The sequence below is a fragment of the Uloborus diversus genome, chromosome 9 (assembly GCF_026930045.1).
Source record: "Uloborus diversus isolate 005 chromosome 9, Udiv.v.3.1, whole genome shotgun sequence".
Taxonomy (NCBI): Eukaryota; Metazoa; Arthropoda; class Arachnida; order Araneae; family Uloboridae; genus Uloborus; species Uloborus diversus.
The window spans coordinates 126492218-126512788 of NC_072739.1; the positions used below are offsets into that span (position 1 = coordinate 126492218).

The following is a 20571-nucleotide window of genomic DNA, read 5'->3' on the forward strand; positions in this document are numbered from 1 at the left end:
TAGATATCTCCAACCCCTCTCCCCCCCCCCCAAAAAAAAAACACTACCAGTATTTGAATGTTTGCTTGAAAGAAAATATAAAAACTTGATCGAAACCATAAGAAAAGAAATATGTTTTTATTCACTTTTTTGGGCATTACAAGACGGGGGGAAGGGTATATGAGGGTCACGCCACCCACGCCCCGTAATCTGCGACGATTCTTTGTATGATTCATTAGATTTGAGTAGTGAAAATGATTGCTCGAAAAAAAAAAAGAACGAAACCATAAGGAAAAGGAAATAATTGTTGTATTCCTTTTTTACTTTCTTCTATATCTAATACATAGAAGAAAGTATTGGATTCGTGCAAATTTTCGAATTTCGAATTTTGACGGATTCGAACGTTTTGAGGTGTGCTGAGTCCATTTCGACTATTTTTGGAAAATGTCTGTCTGTCTGTGTGTATGTGTGTGTGTGTATGTGTGTGTGTGTGTGTATGTATGTATGTATGTGTGTGTGTGTGTGTGTGTCACGTCTGTGTGTGACCAGTTTTTTGTGGCTGCTCTACAGCAAAAACTATCGCATGAAATTGAACGAAATTTGGTACACATATGTGACCCTATGTGAACTTGTGCCCATTGGTTTTTGGCGCGAATTCCTCCAAGGGGGGTGGAGCAATGGGACGTTTTTTGAGTTACGCATGCTTGCTATTCCTCAGGAAGTAACTGGCGGAATCAGACAAAATTTGGTCCATATGTTGCTATTAACAGGAACAGGTGCTGATCAATTTTGGTGTCAATAACTCAAACGGGGGTTGAGCTATAGAACGTTTTTTGTCGTCAATTGTGACTGCTGTATCTCAAGAAATAATGAACAGAATGAAAGAAAAATTTATCGGCAAGTAGTCCTTAGTGGGTATAAGAGCTGATTTTATTTTGGTGTCAACAGCTAAAAAGGGGGGTAGCGCAATCGTCCGTTCTTTTTTTCCATTGTGAGTGCCCTATCTCAAGAAGTAATGCTACGTTCTGGTTGAAATTTGGAACATATGTGAATCCATATGTAAACAGGCTTTGGTTCAATTTTGACGCCAATCGCTCCAAGAGGTGTTGATTTTTTTTTTTTTTTTTTTTGAATAAAAATAGCTTTATTAATGCAACAATAAGAAAGATAAATCGTAATAGATTGTCGTCTGCGTATTTCTCGTGATTTTAATTGAATGGAAATGATCGGAAATATTATCTCAATGATTTAAAATTTTTAACTGTTGCCATCTTATGTTTGTTAACAAATAAAATATTTGTAATTAATTCAAGCAAGGCTTTTAAAATAACTTTCAATTTTCGCTCTTTGCTTTGCTTTTGCAATAATTCAGACATTGGGACGGTCGTCAAGTTTTTGCATGTGTAATTTTGTTTTTGTTGGGAATATTGCTTCCTCGTCAAGCATGGGGAGGGATCAGAAAAAAAAAGAAAAATATAGAAGAAAGTTTCGTGATGGCCACAACATACTAGTTTTTTTTTGTGACATCACATGTCATTTACTATTTATGTATAGCTTCGCTTGAGACAGTTTTTCTACGGCTCTGTCTTCAAGCGCCAGTAAACTGCAAAGTAATAAAGAAGTGTCTGCCGCCCGATCGCTTTTTATGCAACAAATTTAATGGACGATAGTTGTTGTAAAACTATTTCCACAGCTGAAGGCATCGCTTCAATTGGTAAAACAGTTGCGTGAGTAATTTTTTTTAATAAAGTCTGTAAATTACTATTCATTTCTGTGGTGATTTTTAGACAGTTTCGTTTTTGTTCGTGCTGAGTTTATTTGTAAGTGCTGTAAATAGTTAATTAGTTTAATTCAGTATTTTGGAGTTTGTGTTGTGCAAGAAATGTAACATTTTAGTTTCTTCTTAGCGTGAAACCTCGTTATATTCGGGTTCCCGTTAGTTAGCCCCTCGTACTAGACGGAAACTGTGCTGAAAAAAAGCTGCGTTTTGTCAGAAAAGGATTACCTATTACAAAAACGATGAAGCTTTCGGGGCAACAAAAATTATTGCTTTTTTTTGCAAAGTTGAAAAAAACTGAGGAACCCTAATACAATGGAAACATATCCCGAGTTCCTGTATCAGACTGTGAGACTGCGGCGTACTCGTCCACTCCGATTTTTCTACAGCCGAAGAGAATCAGTCAATGAGTATTTATTAATGTCCAAATTACATTCATAAAATATTTAATTTTTAATTAGATTTTCGCCGCATTTTTAAGTGAAGTTATAATAGTATATTTCTGAATACAAGATAGATTTGTCAAAATCAGATAAATGAATGAAATGAACCTTCTTTACGGGATGTACATAAAATATAAAAACGAGCAGTGACCGTCGTAAGAATCTATTATCTTAATGTTTATTTTATTATAATTAATGTGAATAAGTTTTTAGTGACGTCAGTTAGTTTATGTTTAATCACAACTTTTATGCTAAACTATCTTTCACTTCACACACAGGCCCAGATCTCTAACTTTCGGGTTCCACTACAAATATCAACAAGCCCTATACGTTTTTTCAACTCGTATCTGAGATGCCCATTTTATTCTAAGTCGCTATTTAGATTTTAAAAGGATTAAAACTTTTTTCAGCACAAATTCCAAGTTCACCGTTAGAACAGGGACTATCTTACTATTCCTTCACGGCTTTTACAAGATGAATCCCAGAGGTCAAACCAAATGATTTATTTTAATTATTATTATTTTAATTAAATTCAAGAGATTCCCAAGTTTAAGAAACTCTCCGTACGTGAGACTACATTCTTAAGCATGGCCAAAGGGTGTTAGTGATCCGAAATTTTCGAAAATCTTGGGTTACCGTTTCCGAAAATTTAGTTATGACAACACATTCCAAAATTGAAAAATTATTTTTAAAAAAATAAATAAATAAAAATGGTTATTTTAATGGTTATTTTCAATTATTTCAATCAATGCAAATTTTAATTTTTTACGAGGGGGAGGGGGGCTTCCTCTTAGTTTTCGAAAATTTCAGTGTCTTCAGAAAATGTTACTTGAGTTCACTATCGCCTCTGACCATGACCCCCCCCCCCCCCCTCCATGATATTCTTACTAGGATGGTTCCAGTAATTAGTTTTTGCCGTATTTCACTTTGTGTTTCCGTCCCCTACGCGAGTTATCCCCCATTGAAATGAGTAAAATTTTTACTTTGACCTCGAACTTTAACTTGTTGCCATTATTTTAATTATTAAATTACAGCCACGTAACTCAGCATGTAAGACTATTATCTTATGCACTTTAACATCAAAGCATAAAATTAACTTCCATAAATGTAATTCAAATAGATTTTGGCCGAAATGCAAAGGTCTAAAAGTCTATTTTTTGCTTCGAAAACCACTTTTGATGACTTCTGAAAAATCAAAGGTCCAGGTTAGAGAAAAAATAAAAGTGGTTTTAAACATCTTTCATATGTAGCTTTTAGGGATATGAATTTCAAAAACAATAAAAATCGTCGAGCGCACCCATCCGTCGAAACTGTATGGATTGGCTCGTATGCATCAATAAATACACGCACATGGTTTTTCCTTTAAAACCATCTATGGATTCTTAAAATGGAGCACGGCTCCACTAGATGGCGCTGGCGCTTAACCGGCCTTGACAATTTACAACTTTTCTGTGTTAAACCGATGCAACTCATGCATCCACCAATCAATGTCAAAGTTCCAAAGTTTGTTTATTTTTGATTGGACGTCGCTCATTTTGACCGCAATAGGCGCTGAATGAAACCCCTGCATCCACCAATCAATGGCAACGTAATGGAAACAGGGGCTCCCTGTAGCTCCCCTTTTGTTACCATGAGTTTGAGCGATTGTCACGGCCTATAAGAATTAAGTTGATCCATGATTGAAGGCAACTGTTTCGTTTAATAGAACGGATATATAGATTTCCGGAGAACCAGAGATTAAATACTTTGCTTTTACGTACAATTAGACAAATTAATGCTTCGATTTTGCATACAACATAATAGAGACTAAGGTGCTTTGATTTTACATACAACTTACTACAGATGAAATAGTTTGATTTAAAAAAAATAAAAAAAAGTATGTATTGCTAGATTTTTACACACAGTTGTTGAGAATTCTTTTAAAGCACAGACCCCGAAGAGTTCCTATTTTTCCTACTTTTTCCTACTTTTTAGAGCTTCCTCCTTATTTTCCTACTTTTTCCTTTTTTTTTTCCTACTTTTTCTTTCTTTAGTATAGCACTTCTCATTGTGCATTGATTCTTATTTTTACAATGCCGCACCGATAATTTTCTGCATGTTCAAGAAACAAGCAAATCCTGAGCTTTTCATTGACTGCTTACTGTAATTTCCGGAAATAAAGCTGCGGCATCTGCATGTTTAAAAGTTAAATTTTCGTAAGGGACTTTTTGCCGTTGCGGCGTTTATGATCGATTTTTCTTTTATCACCCCGACTTCAGTCCTACTGTTTTAACGAAACAACAAAGAAATAGATACTGCAATTATATATTATTTACCCGTCAATTAGAAGCTTTAATTCAAGTAAACAGCCGACTATTTAAAATGTGCGGGAAAAGTCGAAAAAATTCCCTATTATCCAATTTTTTGTATAGTTGATTACAAGTGAAATGGAGCTCTATTTAAACAGAAAGGGAATGTAAAACCTTAAAAGGAACGTAAAGAAGCAAAAAATGAAAAACCTGTACACTGTACATATTTTATTGATGTTTGTACACAATAAAAGCGACAGATAATAGAAATTTGCAAAAACGAACCACTTCAAAAAAAAAATCGCGGAAATTAAGTTTTTTCATGCATAAATATGATTATTGTTCATTCTAAATCGTAAACATGATGATAAAATTTATAAAATTTCATTTTCTTTCCTTGCAAAGAGTGTATTTGCAAAAAAAAAAAACAAAATACGGTAAGACCTAGATGGGCGAAAATTGGAGGAAATTTGGTGAAAAATCGGAAATCAATTTAAATGCGAGATTCCGTTTTTATTCCTCCACATTTTTAAAAGTTGGGGGATTTAGCCACAAGCAAATATGTACTGTATTTTTTTTCTTTTTAATGGGTCTATTCTGATACATCATCAATATCGATGAATTGCTCATCATTTTTGTGTGCTGCGTTATGGCAATGCAGCATTTCTGAACATTTAAAATTTTTATCAAAGTTAAACAAAGAGAGAGGGGGGAGAGAAAGAGATATATGCAGACATTTGATGCCAGATGCTCCTCTCCCCCCCTCACTCTCAATTTCGTGAACAATTTCCGAATGAATATTTTTGTTGTATGGGGAGGATTGAGAGAATCTACATGCCTTCCTTTTTAAGCACAGAGAAACATTAGTAATTGATCTTTGTCTTTGATAAAAATGCTATGTTTACCATGCATGGATTTTTCCTTTATTTTTTCCGTGGCAAAAATTTTGGAACAAGAGGGGGATCAAACCAATAAAACAATGTTCGTTTTTATTGCTTGATTAAAATTGATAGGGATAGCGAAGGATGTATACTAAATGCAAATTTATCTGAAAACAACAAAAACCGCGCAAACTTGTATAGTTAAGCATTAATTTTCCAAAGTCAGGGAGGGGAGACATTGATCCAACTGACCCCCGTCAATGACGTGCCTGAAACAAAAATTTATGTTGAATGCTAAAAATACATAACATATTGATATGAACCCTTTAGTTTACTTATTTCGTTATTTATTTAGTTTAATTGTTTTATAATAAATTTTATGTCCCATATTTAAGAACAAATTTATTTTAGTTCTGCGTTTTCAGTCTTTTTCCTTTCTTACTTCCTTTTACAAAAAAGGAAGTATTGTATTCGCGAAAAAATTTTCACTCGAAAATCGACCTTCATCTCCATTTTGCTCACCTCTGAATCAATGTTGAATTTTTTTTTTCGACTCGACCACACGTGGATAAGTGCGTAAGAATGTATAGATACGCGAAATATAAATTTTGACGATTCTCGAGTTCATTACAGCGAGTTTTCTCGTGACATCTTTATGTGCGTATGTATGTCGCATAACTCAAGAACGGCATGTCCTAGAAAGTTGAAATTTGGCATGTAGACTCCTAGTGAGGTCTAGTTATGCACCTCTCTCTTTTGGTTGCATTCAGGTGTTTTTTAAAAGGGGTCTTTTGCCCTTTTTTAGGGGGAAATCATTGTTAATTTCGATGTAAACTCAAGTAGTGTTATAATTTGGCGATATATCGCCAGTCTTTTGGTCGCCAACTTGGCGACAAATTTTGCAATTTATTTATTTATTTTGTTTTTTTTTTTTTAAATTTGGTTTCAATTTGGCCACTGTTGGTGAAATTTAGAGAGTAAACTATTGAATCACATAACTGCCAATAATAGGGAAATGAAATTAAATAGGAGTATATAAAGTTATGTGATGCACACATCAGCTTTTTTTTTTTTTTTTTTCAAATTCAAACATCTGGCCCTGTTTATGCAAGAAGGCATGTCAGCTACTTAATGTTAGTATTTTCAAATGATAAATGAATGCTCTAGAAAGAGTGTTTTCGTTTTTGACCAAACAAATCTTTAACAAAAATCGTTTTATTGCACTAAAATGTTTTTTTTTTTTTTTTTTTTTGCGATCGCTATATTGTATTTTATTCTTTCACTCTTAAAACTTTTATTACTGCATTGTTGAAAGGTGTTTCTTTGTTTGGATTTTATTTTCATATTTTTGTAATTAATATTTTTGTTTACACCAGTTTATTTTGATACTGATGATTGTCAGCTTGTTTCTTTCGTTCTGTTTTTGTGACTCAGACTTTCATTAAATCCCTTTACTACTTCAAAAGCACTGTTAGTGATTTTAGTCAGTTTTAAATTTAAAAAAAAATGGTTAGTTTATTTTACATTAGAAATAAAGTTTACGCTAAATTTGTTTCCTCTTGACGTGTGTGTAGTTCTATCTCTTCCTATTTTTTCCTACTTTTTTAAGTGATTTTTTTCCTACTTTTCCTATTTTTTAAAATTTTGATTCCTTATTTCCTATTTTTTTCCCATTAAAAATCACTTCGGGGTCTGAAAGCAGAAAATTTTATTGAATTCGGAAAACATTTCTAGCATCGATTAACTCTTGTTACTGTGCTTTTTTACAAAGTTGAATGCTATTAATATAAATATTAGTTTTTACCATTATTTTCAAAGAATTTGTTTTTCTTGCCGTCAAACAGATTTTTTTTCTCCTAGCGAAATGCTGTCACCAAAGAGCAATTTATTCTAAGCTGTTCTCCACTCGGAAAAATGTCCAGCCCTTTGTCGATTCTTTTGTATGGAGTAAAGCAACCATGGACATCAATAAAGAATCATCACATTATTAAAAATAATTCTTCTTTGCTGGGCCGTTTACCCAAGAAAGATACGTACCAAGTTGCTCTCATACGGGCAAACGAGTCGGGCAAGAAAACCCTGAAAAGTAACAAAATGGCCAGAAACGAGAAAACGACAGTTATTGCAGAAATCACGACAGCCTGCCCGATTTCATAAATCGTCCACTGGTCATCTATAATTTGCGTCGGTAGTTGCGTCTCAACGTGGGGGCTCTCTTGAAGAAGAGGAGAGTTGGTATGTATCCGAGATTTGAAAGGATCGTCCAAGAACGTTTCTCGTACTTCATGAACCTTTTCGTCAGACACAGATTCGGAAAGACGATCGGCAATGTCCTTGCGTCCTAGTTGGCGAAGTCTTAGGGCCAGCTGGTGGAATGTTTCGTCTTTGCCTTCATGCGTGTTCCAATGTTCTAGCAGCCGCAGACAGGACACATCTTTTGGTTCCAAGTTTCCTAGATTTAATTGTTTAAGAAAAACTTTCAACACAAATGTAAAAAATACAAAGATACGTCAACTTTAACTATCTCTTAATAATAAAAGTTGATGTATCTTTGTATGTAACTTTGTATCTATGTCATCACTGCTCCTGGTGAACGACTGAAAATAGCATCGAACCAGGTATTGATACATTCGTAATTTTTCCGGATACTTGTTTGATTTGGTTGCTTAGTTATACGACTTCAATTAGCGGAGAGATTAATTAAAAACGATTTCCGTTCTTCCTTGGAAATTAACTGGTTCTTCGTTTTTTCTTTCGACATCTTCGTTTCTGCCTGCCGTCTTGCCTTTCTTTCTTTTCAAAGTAAAGCCATATCGCTGATACAATGCCTGTTTCTAGAGGAAGCGGAAAAAAACCTGTTAAGGCGCGTTTTTTGAATGCTTTTGAATGGAGTGGTTTCCTTCAGTCAAAAGTACTATTTTTAGTCACTGAAATGGATAGAATGAGCAAAAAAAAAACATGGATCCAGAAAATACTTTCATTTTTCCAACATTTTTTTTTTAATTAATTTTTTTAAATGTCCGATTTTTCAAACAAGGCGTGGTCTTTATGACGTCACAAATGATGTGCTTTGTCGCATCTTTCTACTACGTTTCCACGTTATGATAATCAAGCAGCGAATTAAAATCTACGCTTGCTGCCAACCATATCGTTGCCAATGCACGTGAGTAAAGATGCGAATTAAATGTTTTGTTCTGTGAATGGCAACACTGAATGGCATTTCATCATTTGTGATGTCACACGACAGAAGTGTAAATCTAACAATGAAAGCGCGCCGATTTAAGTAATTTTTTAAAAATATTAAACTTAAATAAATTATTTAAAAAATGGTCAGAGCCTATGTTTTTAAACATGCTCTTTCAGAAAAAAATACTTTTAAATTTTTGGAAACGACCCCATTGCCTCATCCGTTCCGTTAGGAAAAAACTTAAAGCGCGCGAGCCTTGGAATGACTCCAGCAAAATTGGGTTAAGTTAGAGGCATGCCAAGCCGAAAATTAATGTACTGTCCATTAATTATTGTACTGCCACAGGTGGCAAGGAGTGTGCCTAGGAGTTCAGTGCCTGCGACTTAAATATTTGGAGCCAATCTGAAAATGCATCGTTTAAAAAGTAGTTTGAAAGACGATTAAAAAAAATCGTTTCATAGTTTTTTTTCAAAAGAATAAAAACAAAATATGATGTGAAGCGAAGTGAAATGAATCCTCGTGATCTCTTCTGAACCCGGTAAGGTTCTGCGGTTGTGCCCCATGATCAATTTTCAATGAAAATAAATTCTGTAAAAGTTGTTTCTTTGCTAGCGCAGTGTTGATGCCGAGAAAACAACCTGTCTGTTCTACACTACCGTGGGCAGATCAACGGTAGAACTTTGCAGAAATGAGTTTTCGAGATATTTGAAGAAACGCGTTGACAAAAAATGTAAAAAAAAAAGAGAGAGAGAAATTTGCAGTGATTGCCTTTTTCATATCCATGGTAGTTGCAGTATCGTTTGTGGGGCAGAGTGAAATAGTTAAGATAACATAGCTTTTTTAAAAATTGGAAATTTGTTTTTAAAATTTCATTACATGAAGAGAGAATAATGAATTTTTATGATGACACTTGCATTGAAACATTATTTTTTAGTTTTGTCAGTAAATTTGTACCTTCCAAAAAAAAAGGAAATTTTTTTCTTGAGGCAAAGTGAAAAATAAAATATTTTTCTACTGAAGTATTTTTTATTTGATTATTAAAAGCATTTTTGATCAAATGAATGAAAAAATAAATGAATAAATGAACTGATAATGAAACAATTAATGAATACATTAAATGATAATGAAACAATATAGTCCTGTCACATTATACAATAACAGAATTTTTTTAAAAACAACAAGCACTTTTCATAATCGTCTGAATAGGACTAAATACCTTTTCTGGGTCAGAAAGGACAATTTAAGAATTCCTGTAGTTTTCGAATTCCAAGAAAATGACACCACAAACGAAGAAAAGTGCGGCTCAAGTCATGAAGATAATTTCTTATCATTATCTAGCTTTCAATCATAACTTTGAGTGTTGAAACATGCATATTTTTCTAATTGGGAAAGTTTGGTTTGAAATGACTAGAACCGCACTTTTCTTCATTTGTGGTGTCATTTTCTTAGAATTTTCAAAAACTAGAGGAATTCTTAAATTGTCCTTAAGACCCAGAAAAGTTATTTTGTCCTTTTGAGAGCATTATGAAAAGTGCTTAGTATTTTTTAAAAACAGTTCTGTTATTTTATTCTTTTTAGTCTAAATGTATTTCAGAAATAGAATAATTTTAACCTCACGAAACTTCATCTTATTTTTTTCATATAAATGATCAGTTACCAAAAGGAAAAAAAACCTATATACGTGTCTAAAACTTTAAAAGCAGTTGACACTAAAATTTAATTCTTGTTCCTCTCTAGAATTTATGCTTGATAATTTCATGCTTGCTTCAGAAAAGCCTTAATTCAAAATTTTCATTATAATTGCTTTTAACATTATTGTTGCAGAGCAACAAAATTTGTAACAATGGGTTTTATATCTAAACATTTAATGGGGAAAGTACATGAAATTTGCTGTTTTCCATCCGAACTGAAATAATAACTTTATTTCAGAATTTTAATTTTTCAGTGCTAAGTTGTACCTTAAGATTAAAGATCTCTAAGTGGTTTAGTTGCAGAGATATAAGCAAAACCAAGCCTCAGATTTCTCCGTAACAATCAGGCCAAGTATATTAAAAGTGCTTAAAAAAAGGGCTAAAATCGCAAAGCACGATGTAGTTCTGATTTTTTAATGTGTTGTTTGGGTCAGTTAGGGTAGTGTAAACCTAAGTTTGCAGTTTTCAAAAACCTGTGCTCGCTGCGTAATTCGCAAAAATTTCGGACTTTTTTTAGTTTTTCCTTTATAACTCCTAATCTATCCAAATTTTGACACTAAATGGCAACACCCGGTTTAAAGTACATTAAATTTTAAACAATTTAAGCTCAAGTGGTGCTCTATACGACCAATACTTTAGGAGATATCGTATTTCAAAAATTGGCTATTTTTGGCAAAAAAAAAAAATGCTTCGATCTTATTTCAGGCCAAATATCGACATTAATTTCGACTGTACAGGGAAAAAACTGGACAAACAGTTACAGTACATTTAACAGGCTTTCATTTAAGCCAAAAACGAAGTCTGTAGCTTCATTAGCTCTTTTACAATCGCAAAACAAACAAATAATCAGAAAATTCGATTTTTGAAGAAATGAGACAAAACACAACACAATATGGAAGATCGTATTCTAAACAAAGGTGCAAAGAATGATGTAATAGGACTCTATTGTGTACTTATATAAGTTATCTGTGTTGGGAAAACATGCCGGCTAGGAAGAAAAAAATAGAACTATAGTTGACGACAGGTAACGCAAACATTCCTTCCCCTACGTAAATAAATATACTTACCACATTGATGTTCGGCCGCATTTCGTTTTTCGACTGGAAATTTACCTACCGAATTTTATTTTAAATGGAGAATATGTTTGATATCATACGAATTTGTACTGAGATTCAATTATCCGAAGACGGACGAGCAGAGCAACAAAAAATATTAAATGAAAACGAGAGTTCACGCATTCTTTTTGCAAAAGAAAATGAAACTGTCTAGATTCATCATCATCATATCAAACATAAAACTTCAGCGGAAAACATGGAATGAAAAGGGCCTCCCTGTCCACTTAAATGCAATATTATGGAATAGGCGGGGGGCTACGGGGTAAAAAACTGCAAATTGTGATAAAATTATGAAACTCGTTATGCTTGTAGACACTGTATAAACAAAAATTTTAGGAAGGGGAGGCATTCCAAAATCCCCCCCAAAACCCCCCTGGCGGCCATTTTTGGTCCAAAACCAAAAACGGCGATTCTTTTTAAATTTTCATTATTATAATTTTTTAAATCATTGGTTGTGTCATTCCATGGATGTTTATTACATTTTTTACTATTTAAAACTCCGAAAAATGTCTAACTTCAGAAATAACTTCACAAAAAGTGGTTTTAAAAAAAATCGATATTTTTAAATTGTGAGTTCCCTGAAGTGAATTCCCCCCCCCCCCATAACAGAATTACAGGTTTCTGAATTTGAAGATACATTACATTAGTGTTACATCAAAGTAGGGTTCCAGTTATCCGAACTCTAATTGTCCGAACTGTCCAATTATCCGGTCATGATGCCCCTCGTTTTAAATGACTGAGTAGGCATATTTGAAACTAATTGCGAAGGGTATAACAGAATAAGGACTTGAAGAAAAGAGGGATAAATTAATTTCAAGACAACATAATTCTAATAGAAAGAAATTTAAAGTTGAATTTTAAATTTCTGTTCATTATTATTATTATTATTATTATTGTTGCTATTGTTAGTCCTCCGTCACCCAATTGATCATCATTAAGCGTTTTCCCCATTTTAGATTTAAAAAAAAAAACATATGTATAAACAAATTTAAGTTTTGGAGCTGGAGCACCGTATTAAAGCTGGTGCTTTTAAAATTAAAGTTTATTAGATCCTAGATTTCAACCAACTTTAGTATCTTTACTGAAACTTTGAAGGAGTTGATTTTGTGTGTGTGTGTGTGTGTGTGTGGTTTTTTTTTTTTTTTTCATTTTATTGCTATATGCTATACATATACTTTGGTAACTATGCTGGATGGTTACCAGTTTTTATTCAACATCTTTTTCTTTAACCCACAAACCTTCCAGACGTACACAAATCCTTTGAAAAAGTAACGTTTGTTGTAAAAAAGACAATGAACGTGTTTTCTGTAATTGGATCGGACCATGCTTAGCAAAACAATGCGATAGTAAAAGGAGATGGTGGGGATATTGGTCTTTCACAGATCCAACTGCGTTAAGAAGATGGATGTTGGCGGGTCTTGAAATTATCGATTTAATTACACAGTTTGAAAAAGTTACCTCTGCTGATTTAAAGAAACGTTGTACGTATATGCACAATGAAGAAATGTTAAGTTTCCAAAGCATGTTTTCAAGAAAGGTCTTGAAGAGAAATAGCTAAACATGAGAATCCTTTTTTAGAGTCATCGAAAGAATTATTCTCATTGGAGACGAATGTAGCAGTAGACGAAGAATATGTGGAGCAACTGATGAAAATTGGGCAAGTTGAGGAAAAAAACAGTGCAACAAATTTATAGGGAAAAGAGTTGTGACTCAAAAGTCACTTTATGTTCACGGGTAGAAAAATAATAACTTTTTAGAATTTCATTTTTCCAGAAAAATCAGTAAGTTTGCTCTTTAACTGAAAAGATTAAAATCCGATACAGATTCGTTTTCAAAGCTTTTCATTATTTGCAATACCGTAAATTTCAACCTAGTTGAATTTCTCCTCTATGAAAATCAACCTCACCCTCCATCGATTTCAATAAATGGAGCTCTTTGAACGGGAAATAAGTCTGGTCAATAACATTCCTGCTCAATGAGTTAAATTATAATATTCCTACTGATGAAAACAACTCGAGAGAAAAAGAAAACGATTTATGATGGGATGATGAAGCTGCAAATGATGAATGCTAATTTTAAAATAAGTGCAATGGAGATACATAGTGACGCCATTGTCTATAATGGTTTTTCATCGTTCACATAAAACGACCTAGGACGGAAAATTTTTCGGTGGAGTATTTGCATTCTTTTCAGGATACATCAAGTAAGACATATAAGAGGAATAAGAAAAAGATATCATTTTAGAGAAAATGGTTTGCTTTCTAAGAACTGGTTCAGTTTCTACGAAACGCAGATAAGACAGAATTGTTCTCCATGATTGCACTAGCTATATGATCTTATACTCAGTAAATTACCGCCCATTAGCCAGGGCTAAAGCAGAAATGCATGAAATACACCACCAGTTCAGTCATTTCCAGCCGAGGACTGCAGTTTCGTGATTATTAGCACCCATCAGCTCGGCATAGGAAAGTGACTGAGCTGGAGATGGAAAACCTCTTAAAGAAGCCAAGAGTGCCAAACAAACAGGTAGCTAATATAATTAGCACAGACCAGACGAGTGACCGAAGCAATGGTTCGGTTCAACTCGAAGATTGAAGGCAAGGCATGGTATTATACCAATCATTTTCACACTTTCTTTGAATGACGACACAGTTCTTGAGAAAAACACTGGAGATTTATTTACAACTATTTACAAGAAATATCGTTAACTGCTAAATTAACCATAGCAATTAGGCAAATACCGATTAACACCGTAAACTCAACGGTAACACACGTATTCACATCAAAATGCACGAAAACACAGCCCAAAAGGCTTCACGAAACAGAGCTAATACACTCTCAGAGCAACGGCTCAGTCGAGACTGACTTTTTATCCCGCGTCACGGCTGTTTTTAAACATCGAAAGAGAGCTTCTTAAATATTCCAGAAAATCCTACACCGTTCTACCACTTTCTCATTTCTTTCCATTCACAAATTTTATCATTCAGAAATGAGGGTACCGTATACTTCAGCCGAATGTTAGGGGGTTGTATGTACGTTACATGAAACTATTTACAGGTTACGTTACTAAGACAATTTTAGATGAAAGATAACGCTAAACTTAGCTAGATTACAACAAATTAATCACAAAAATAATTACTATTTACAGAATTTGTAACAATAACGTAGGGGAAGAAATGGTTGCATTACCTGTCGTCAACTATTGTCCTATTTTTCTTTTTCTTCCTAACCGGCGTGTTTTTTCAACACAGATAACTTATATAAACACATATTAGAGTCTTATTATATCATTATTTGCCCCTTTGTTTAGAATAGAATCTGCCATATTGTTTCGAAAAATGTTTTGTCTCATTTCTTAAAAAATCAAATTTTCTGATTATTTGCTTGTTTTGCGATTTCAAAAGAACTAATGAAGCTAGACTTCGTTTTTTGGTTTAAATGAAAGCCAATTAAATTTACTGTATCTGTATGTCCAGTTTTTTATTTGTAGAATAGAAATTAATGTCGATATTTGGCCTGAAATGATCGAAGCATATTATTTTTATTTTTCGCCAAAAATAGCCAATTTTTGAAGTACGATATCTCCTAAACTATTGGTCGTACAAAGCACCACTTCAGCTTAAATTGTTCAAAATTTAATGTACTTTAAAATGGGTAGTATCAAAAGTTGGATAGTTAAGGAGTTAGAAAGGAAAAACTAAAAAAAGTCCGAAAATTTCGCGAATTACGAAGCGAGCACAGGTTTTTGAAAACTGCAAACTTAGGTTTACACTACCCTAACCGACCCAAATAACATATTAAAAAATCAGAACTACATCGCACTTTGCAATTTTTAGAGACGTACCGAGTAGCACTTTGGCCGAGTAGCCGAGTACCGAGTACTCGGCCTTTCACTACTCGGCCGAGTACCGAGTTACCGAGTACTCGGCCTTTCACTACTCGGCTGAGTTACCAAGTATCAATTATGCTTTAAGAAGAACCACCAACACACATGTGATGAATTTCGAACTTATTGGAATAGTAGTATAGACCTCCTTGTCCATATAATAGTTTTTAAAACTAAATTCCTGCTGAAATTTAATTATGCATTATATATACAATTTTGTTTGTGTCAAAAATTTTACCAAAGAAAAATATTTTTAAAATTAAAAATAAATAAATAAAAGGTATGATTAATCAAGTTGGAAGTAAAACAAATTACAGTAAAATCCCTCTAATGCGGACACTAACGGGGCAAATTTTTTTGTCCATAATATAGAGGTGTCCGCAGGACAGAGGTTTAATGTTATTTGCATTGGAACTGTGGAATTAAAAATTGTCCGCATAAGAGGAATGTCTGTTAGGAGGGGTTTCACTGTATACCAATCAATTATAGTTCTAGTCCGTCAAACATAAATAATTTTTAAAAGCAGATAAAACATATGTGCAGGAACACTGCAGACATGTGTTTCTGCACCCCCCCCCCCCACCCCCCCCACCCATTGCAAGGAACGTCTTTTTCAGTCGTAACATGTGAGCTAAAGAATGTAAAGACATTTGACAAAAAAATCCGACTTTTGTTGGATGCTTTTAAATCCACGAGCTCCACGAGAAAAAAGGAATTCCTTGCAATGCCAAAACATGTGTCTGCAGTGTTCCTGCACTGTGCTTTTAACGTCGTTTTATTTCCTTTTATTTTTTAAGCAAAGGTATTTTTACATTTTTTATAACTAATTTTTATTTGTAGCAAAAATCCATTTTTAATATAAAAATTCCATATTTTCTATACTTACCTTTTTGCGTAATTTTTAATAAATAAGTTTTATTAACTTTGGGGACATTAAAATAAAGATTTATTCCATTGAAGCATTACAAACTTCATTATTCTCAAAATTTAAATTTGACTTATAAATTTTAACTGTAAATGATTGCAGAATATAATAATTGCTCTTTTTTTTAAATAAATTTTAGTATCTGTCTTGGACAATATTCAATTTTTTGCAACTACTCGGTATTGGCCGAGTATCTGATCAGAATTTGGCCGAGTACCGAGTACTCGGCAAATTGGCCGAGTAGGCCGAGTACCGAGTAGTTACCGAGTACTCGGTACGTCTCTAGCAATTTTAATGTCTAATATGACTAGACTAATACACGAATAAATAAAATTGATTATTATACGGGAAAACATTAATTAATTAATAAAATAGTGAATGAATAAGAAAATAATTTAATGAATGAATGCAAATCTTATGTGGACACCACATTACGTTCTTTTTCAACTTTTAAATAATGCATGCTTTTTAGCCTACTTTCCCAGTAAAAGTCAGAAAAAGAAGAAAAAAGCATGAAATTAAAAAAAGCATGAGGCTTAATGCATCTTAAAAATATCCCGAAAAACAAAAAAAAGTCAAAAATAAATAAAATAATTAAATAAATATCGAAAAATTAAAAATTGGAAAGTAGGGTATTGAGATGGGGGAAAATGTCTGTCGGTCTGTCTGTCTGTCTGTCTGTCTGTCTGTCTGTCCCCCCCCCCTAATAACTTTTGAATGAATAGTCCGATTCGAACAAACTTTTTTTTGTTCGAAAGATCTCGGCAAGGACACCTCATTCCCATATTTCGCTTTTTGGTTTGAACTATTTTTTGTTCAATTTTGAACAGTTCAAAAAAACTTAACATTAGCTCCTACGGGGAAATTCAAGGCAATTCCGAACTGTGAGGCGAATTTGCTTCAAACAAACTTTGTAGGAAAAAGCTTTTGATGAAAAACTTGTATATAAAATATCTTTTTGATTTGAACAATTTTCTGTTCAATTTTGAACAGTTCAAATCCCTTAACATTAGCGCCTACGGGGAAACTGAAAGTCAATGTAGATTCCGTACTTGAAGACGGATTTACTTCAAACAAATTTTGTTGGAAATAGCTCTTGACGCCGAACTCCAGACTCCGACTCCGAGAATTTAGGGGCACCTGAATCCGACTCCTGTGCCCGACAATTAATCGGACTCCGACTCCCCGACTTCGACTATGACTTCCTAGCTTTGGCAAAAATTTATACACGGACAAATGACTGACTCCGATTCTTGGATATTCGACTCCGACTCCTTCATCCCAAAATTAGATTGACTCCGACTCCGGCGCTATGGTTTTAACTGTGAAATAATTATTGTTGATGTGATTTGTTTTTATTTTAACGCTAAAGTTTTTATTTAGGTATTCAGTTTTCGGTGAATAAACTCGAAGTCATTTATGTTTCTACATAAAGATACGCGCAGACGATTTTTTTTTTTTTTTTGACAATGAAAAGTATTTCTTTACGTTGACATTTTATTGTTTTTATTTATCTTGATAAGTGCATTAATTCATTTAAAAAATTATTTTTGGCAACAGGGGAAAAAGAAACGATTTTTTTTTTTTTTTTTTTTGATAGGATGTATTTATTTTAATGAGCTTATTAATTTTTATTATTATTTTTTTTTCGTTTTGAAAGCTGTTGAAGAATTTTTTTTTAATGGAAAAAAGTGTATTAGCTGCTTTGTTTAAAAGTTGCTGCTATTTTATTTGTTCGTTTTGTTTTGTTTTTCTTTTTTTTACGCATCTAATTTTTTTGGATGAGTGAGGAATATTTTATTCCTAGAAAGTAGCTTAAAATATTGGAAAAATATGTTTGAAACAATTTGCGATTTTAGCTATTTTGAGAACATTGATCAGGTACTAGAAAGTAGTATGGGTATACGGGAAAGTAGGCTCGTCTACTTCTAGACAGAACTTCTTGTTGAATAACTAAAAAAAAACCAGGAAAACTCTTTAAATATTTTCTCCACTACTTTGTTCCGAACCGATGCAAAAAAGCGTTTTATAGAGATAAATTTTTCCTAAGATCGGGGGGCAATTTTAACGCCACTCAATGATTAAACAACTATTTAAATATCGTCAAAACGCCAAATTGAAACCAGATTCCAAAAAAAAAAAAATTTCCGCCAAATTTGTCGCCAACATCGCGATATATCGCTAAGTTGGACGCAAAACTTGGTGACAAAAAGCTTGACGATATATTGCGAAGTGTTTGCCAAACTATAACAGCACTTAAGTACTTGCATTGAAATAAACACTGATTTTCCCCCCAAAACGTGTAAAAGACCCCTTTTGGAACATCCGAATGCAACCAAAAGGAGAGATGCACAACTAGATCTTACTAAGAGTCTACATACCGAATTTCAGCTTTCTATGGCATACCGTTTTTGAGTTATGCGAGACACATACGTACATCGTACATCATACGCACATACAGATGTCACGAGAGAACTCGGGGATCGCCAAATTGGATGTTTCGGACGTCCATACGTTCTTTGGTACATATGCACGTGCTGTGGGGTCGAAAAAACAACTCAACATTCATTCGGGGGTGAAATGGAAATTTAGGCCGATATTTGAGTGAAAATATGTTTGTGAATACAATATTTAATTCACTATGTAAAAAGAAACGAGCTGATGTGTGCATCACATGACTTCCTTTTACTCCAATTTAATGTCATTTTCCCATTATTGGCAATTTCAATGTGATTCAATAGTTTACTCTCTAAATATCATCAACAGTGGCCAAATTGAAACCAGGCTAAAAAAAAAAAAAAAAATCGGCAAATTTGTCTCCAAGTTGGTGATAAAATTTGGCGACCAAAAGACTAGCGATATATCGCCAAGTATCCGCCAAATTATAACACCACTATAGTTTACATCGAAATTAACAATGATTCCCCCCCCCCCAAAAGGTGCAAAAGACCCCTTTAGAAACACCCGAATGCAACCAAAAGGGGAGGTGCACAATTAGACCCCACTAGGAGTTACTAGTACCACATTTCAACTTTCTAGGACATACCGTTCTTGAATTATGCGACATACATACGCACATACATACATACATACAAACGTCACGAGAAAACTCGTTGCAATTAACTCGGGAATCGTCAAAATGGATATTTCGCGTGTCTATATGTTCTTAGGCACTTATTCACGTGTGGTCGAGTTGAAAAAAAAAAATTACATTCGTTCTGGGGTGAGCAAAATGGAAATTAAGATCGATTTTTGAGTGAAATTTTTTTCGCGAATACAGTACTTCCTTTTTTGTAAAAGGCAGGAAAAAAAGTGAACAATTAGCTGACGAAATGTAAAGGAATTAATCATTAAATGAATACGTAAGTAAAACTTTTGAAAACGCGCCAAGTACTTTAAGTCCAGGATGATAAATTCCCCTCGTTTTCATTTTTGAAATAACTCTTACTGGGGATATTTCGATAATTGGAAATCTGGCGCAGTCGTCCCATTTTTAGCGTAAATAATTTTATTTTGGCAACCCTGCTGATTTATAGTAACCCTATGTTTATAGATGTTTCGGTTCTCTTTGTTTAGATTCGCAATGAAAAATACCTCTCGCGCAGGCACACTGAAGCCAAAAATTGACGCCAATGAAGAAAGATCGCCACATTCCCAATTATCGAAACACCCTCCTCCTACTTATAATAGCAGTAAACTTCCCTCATTGTTTTGATTCAATACTTACCTGTAGGATCATGATCCATTTTGAATTCCTGCTGATGTAATGATTCTGATAATTTACGGCATTCATTCATTTTCAGACTATCAGCAACCATCTGGAGCTGCTGTGGGTTTATATCGAATGTTGCTCTGCACAAATCAAGCAACCAATACAAGGTGAGCAATATTTGCTCCGAAAATATCACATGAATGAACATTTGATTGAACCTGACTTCTGACCACAGCTTTTATTTGCCATCTAGTGGGGTTACGATTCGACTTATTTTTAATCTTTCAGCTACGGTCACGAACATTATGCAATCAGCAACATTATGAAGACGTCTTATTCATAGTAACTTAAGTTAAATTCACAACCCTAGAGCTTGAAAGCGCCACATTTAAGGAATCAGCCAAAAGTAAAATATTTCGATTTTGCGTGGACAAGACAAATGTCTTATTGAACAGGTCATATCGCTAGGGGTGCCCCCCACCCCACATGACAATGGCGCAACCCCTCAAATTAGAGACGTACCGAGTACTCGGTAACTACTCGGTACTCGGCCTACTCGGCCAATTTGCCGAGTACTCGGTACTCGGCCAAATTCTGATCAGATACTCGGCCAATACCGAGTAGTTGCAAAAAATTGAATATTGTCCAAGACAGATATTAAAATTTATAAAAAAAGAGCAACCATTA

At 34.0% G+C, this 20571-nt stretch overlaps 1 protein-coding gene across 1 annotated transcript; it reads right to left on the bottom strand.

The window, feature by feature from the left end:
- Positions 1-7347: 7347 nt before the first annotated feature.
- On the bottom strand, positions 7348-20092 carry LOC129230477 (uncharacterized). Its single transcript, XM_054864879.1, has 2 exons — positions 19900-20092; positions 7348-7820 (listed from the first exon to the last, which is right to left on the bottom strand). Exons 1-2 carry the CDS (start codon positions 20090-20092, stop codon positions 7348-7350), a joined length of 666 nt encoding a protein of 221 aa, XP_054720854.1.
- Between the last annotated feature and the right edge of the window lie 479 nt (positions 20093-20571).

Excerpts from the sequence above, each read along its gene's own strand:
- LOC129230477 (XM_054864879.1), bottom strand. The coding sequence starts at position 20,092 with ATGTTCATTCATGTGATATTTTCGGAGCAAATATTGCTCACCTTGTAT. Across the intron at positions 7,821-19,899 it reads AATGGATCATGATCCTACAG|GAAACTTGGAACCAAAAGAT; the intron begins GTAAGTATTGAA and ends AATTAAATCTAG.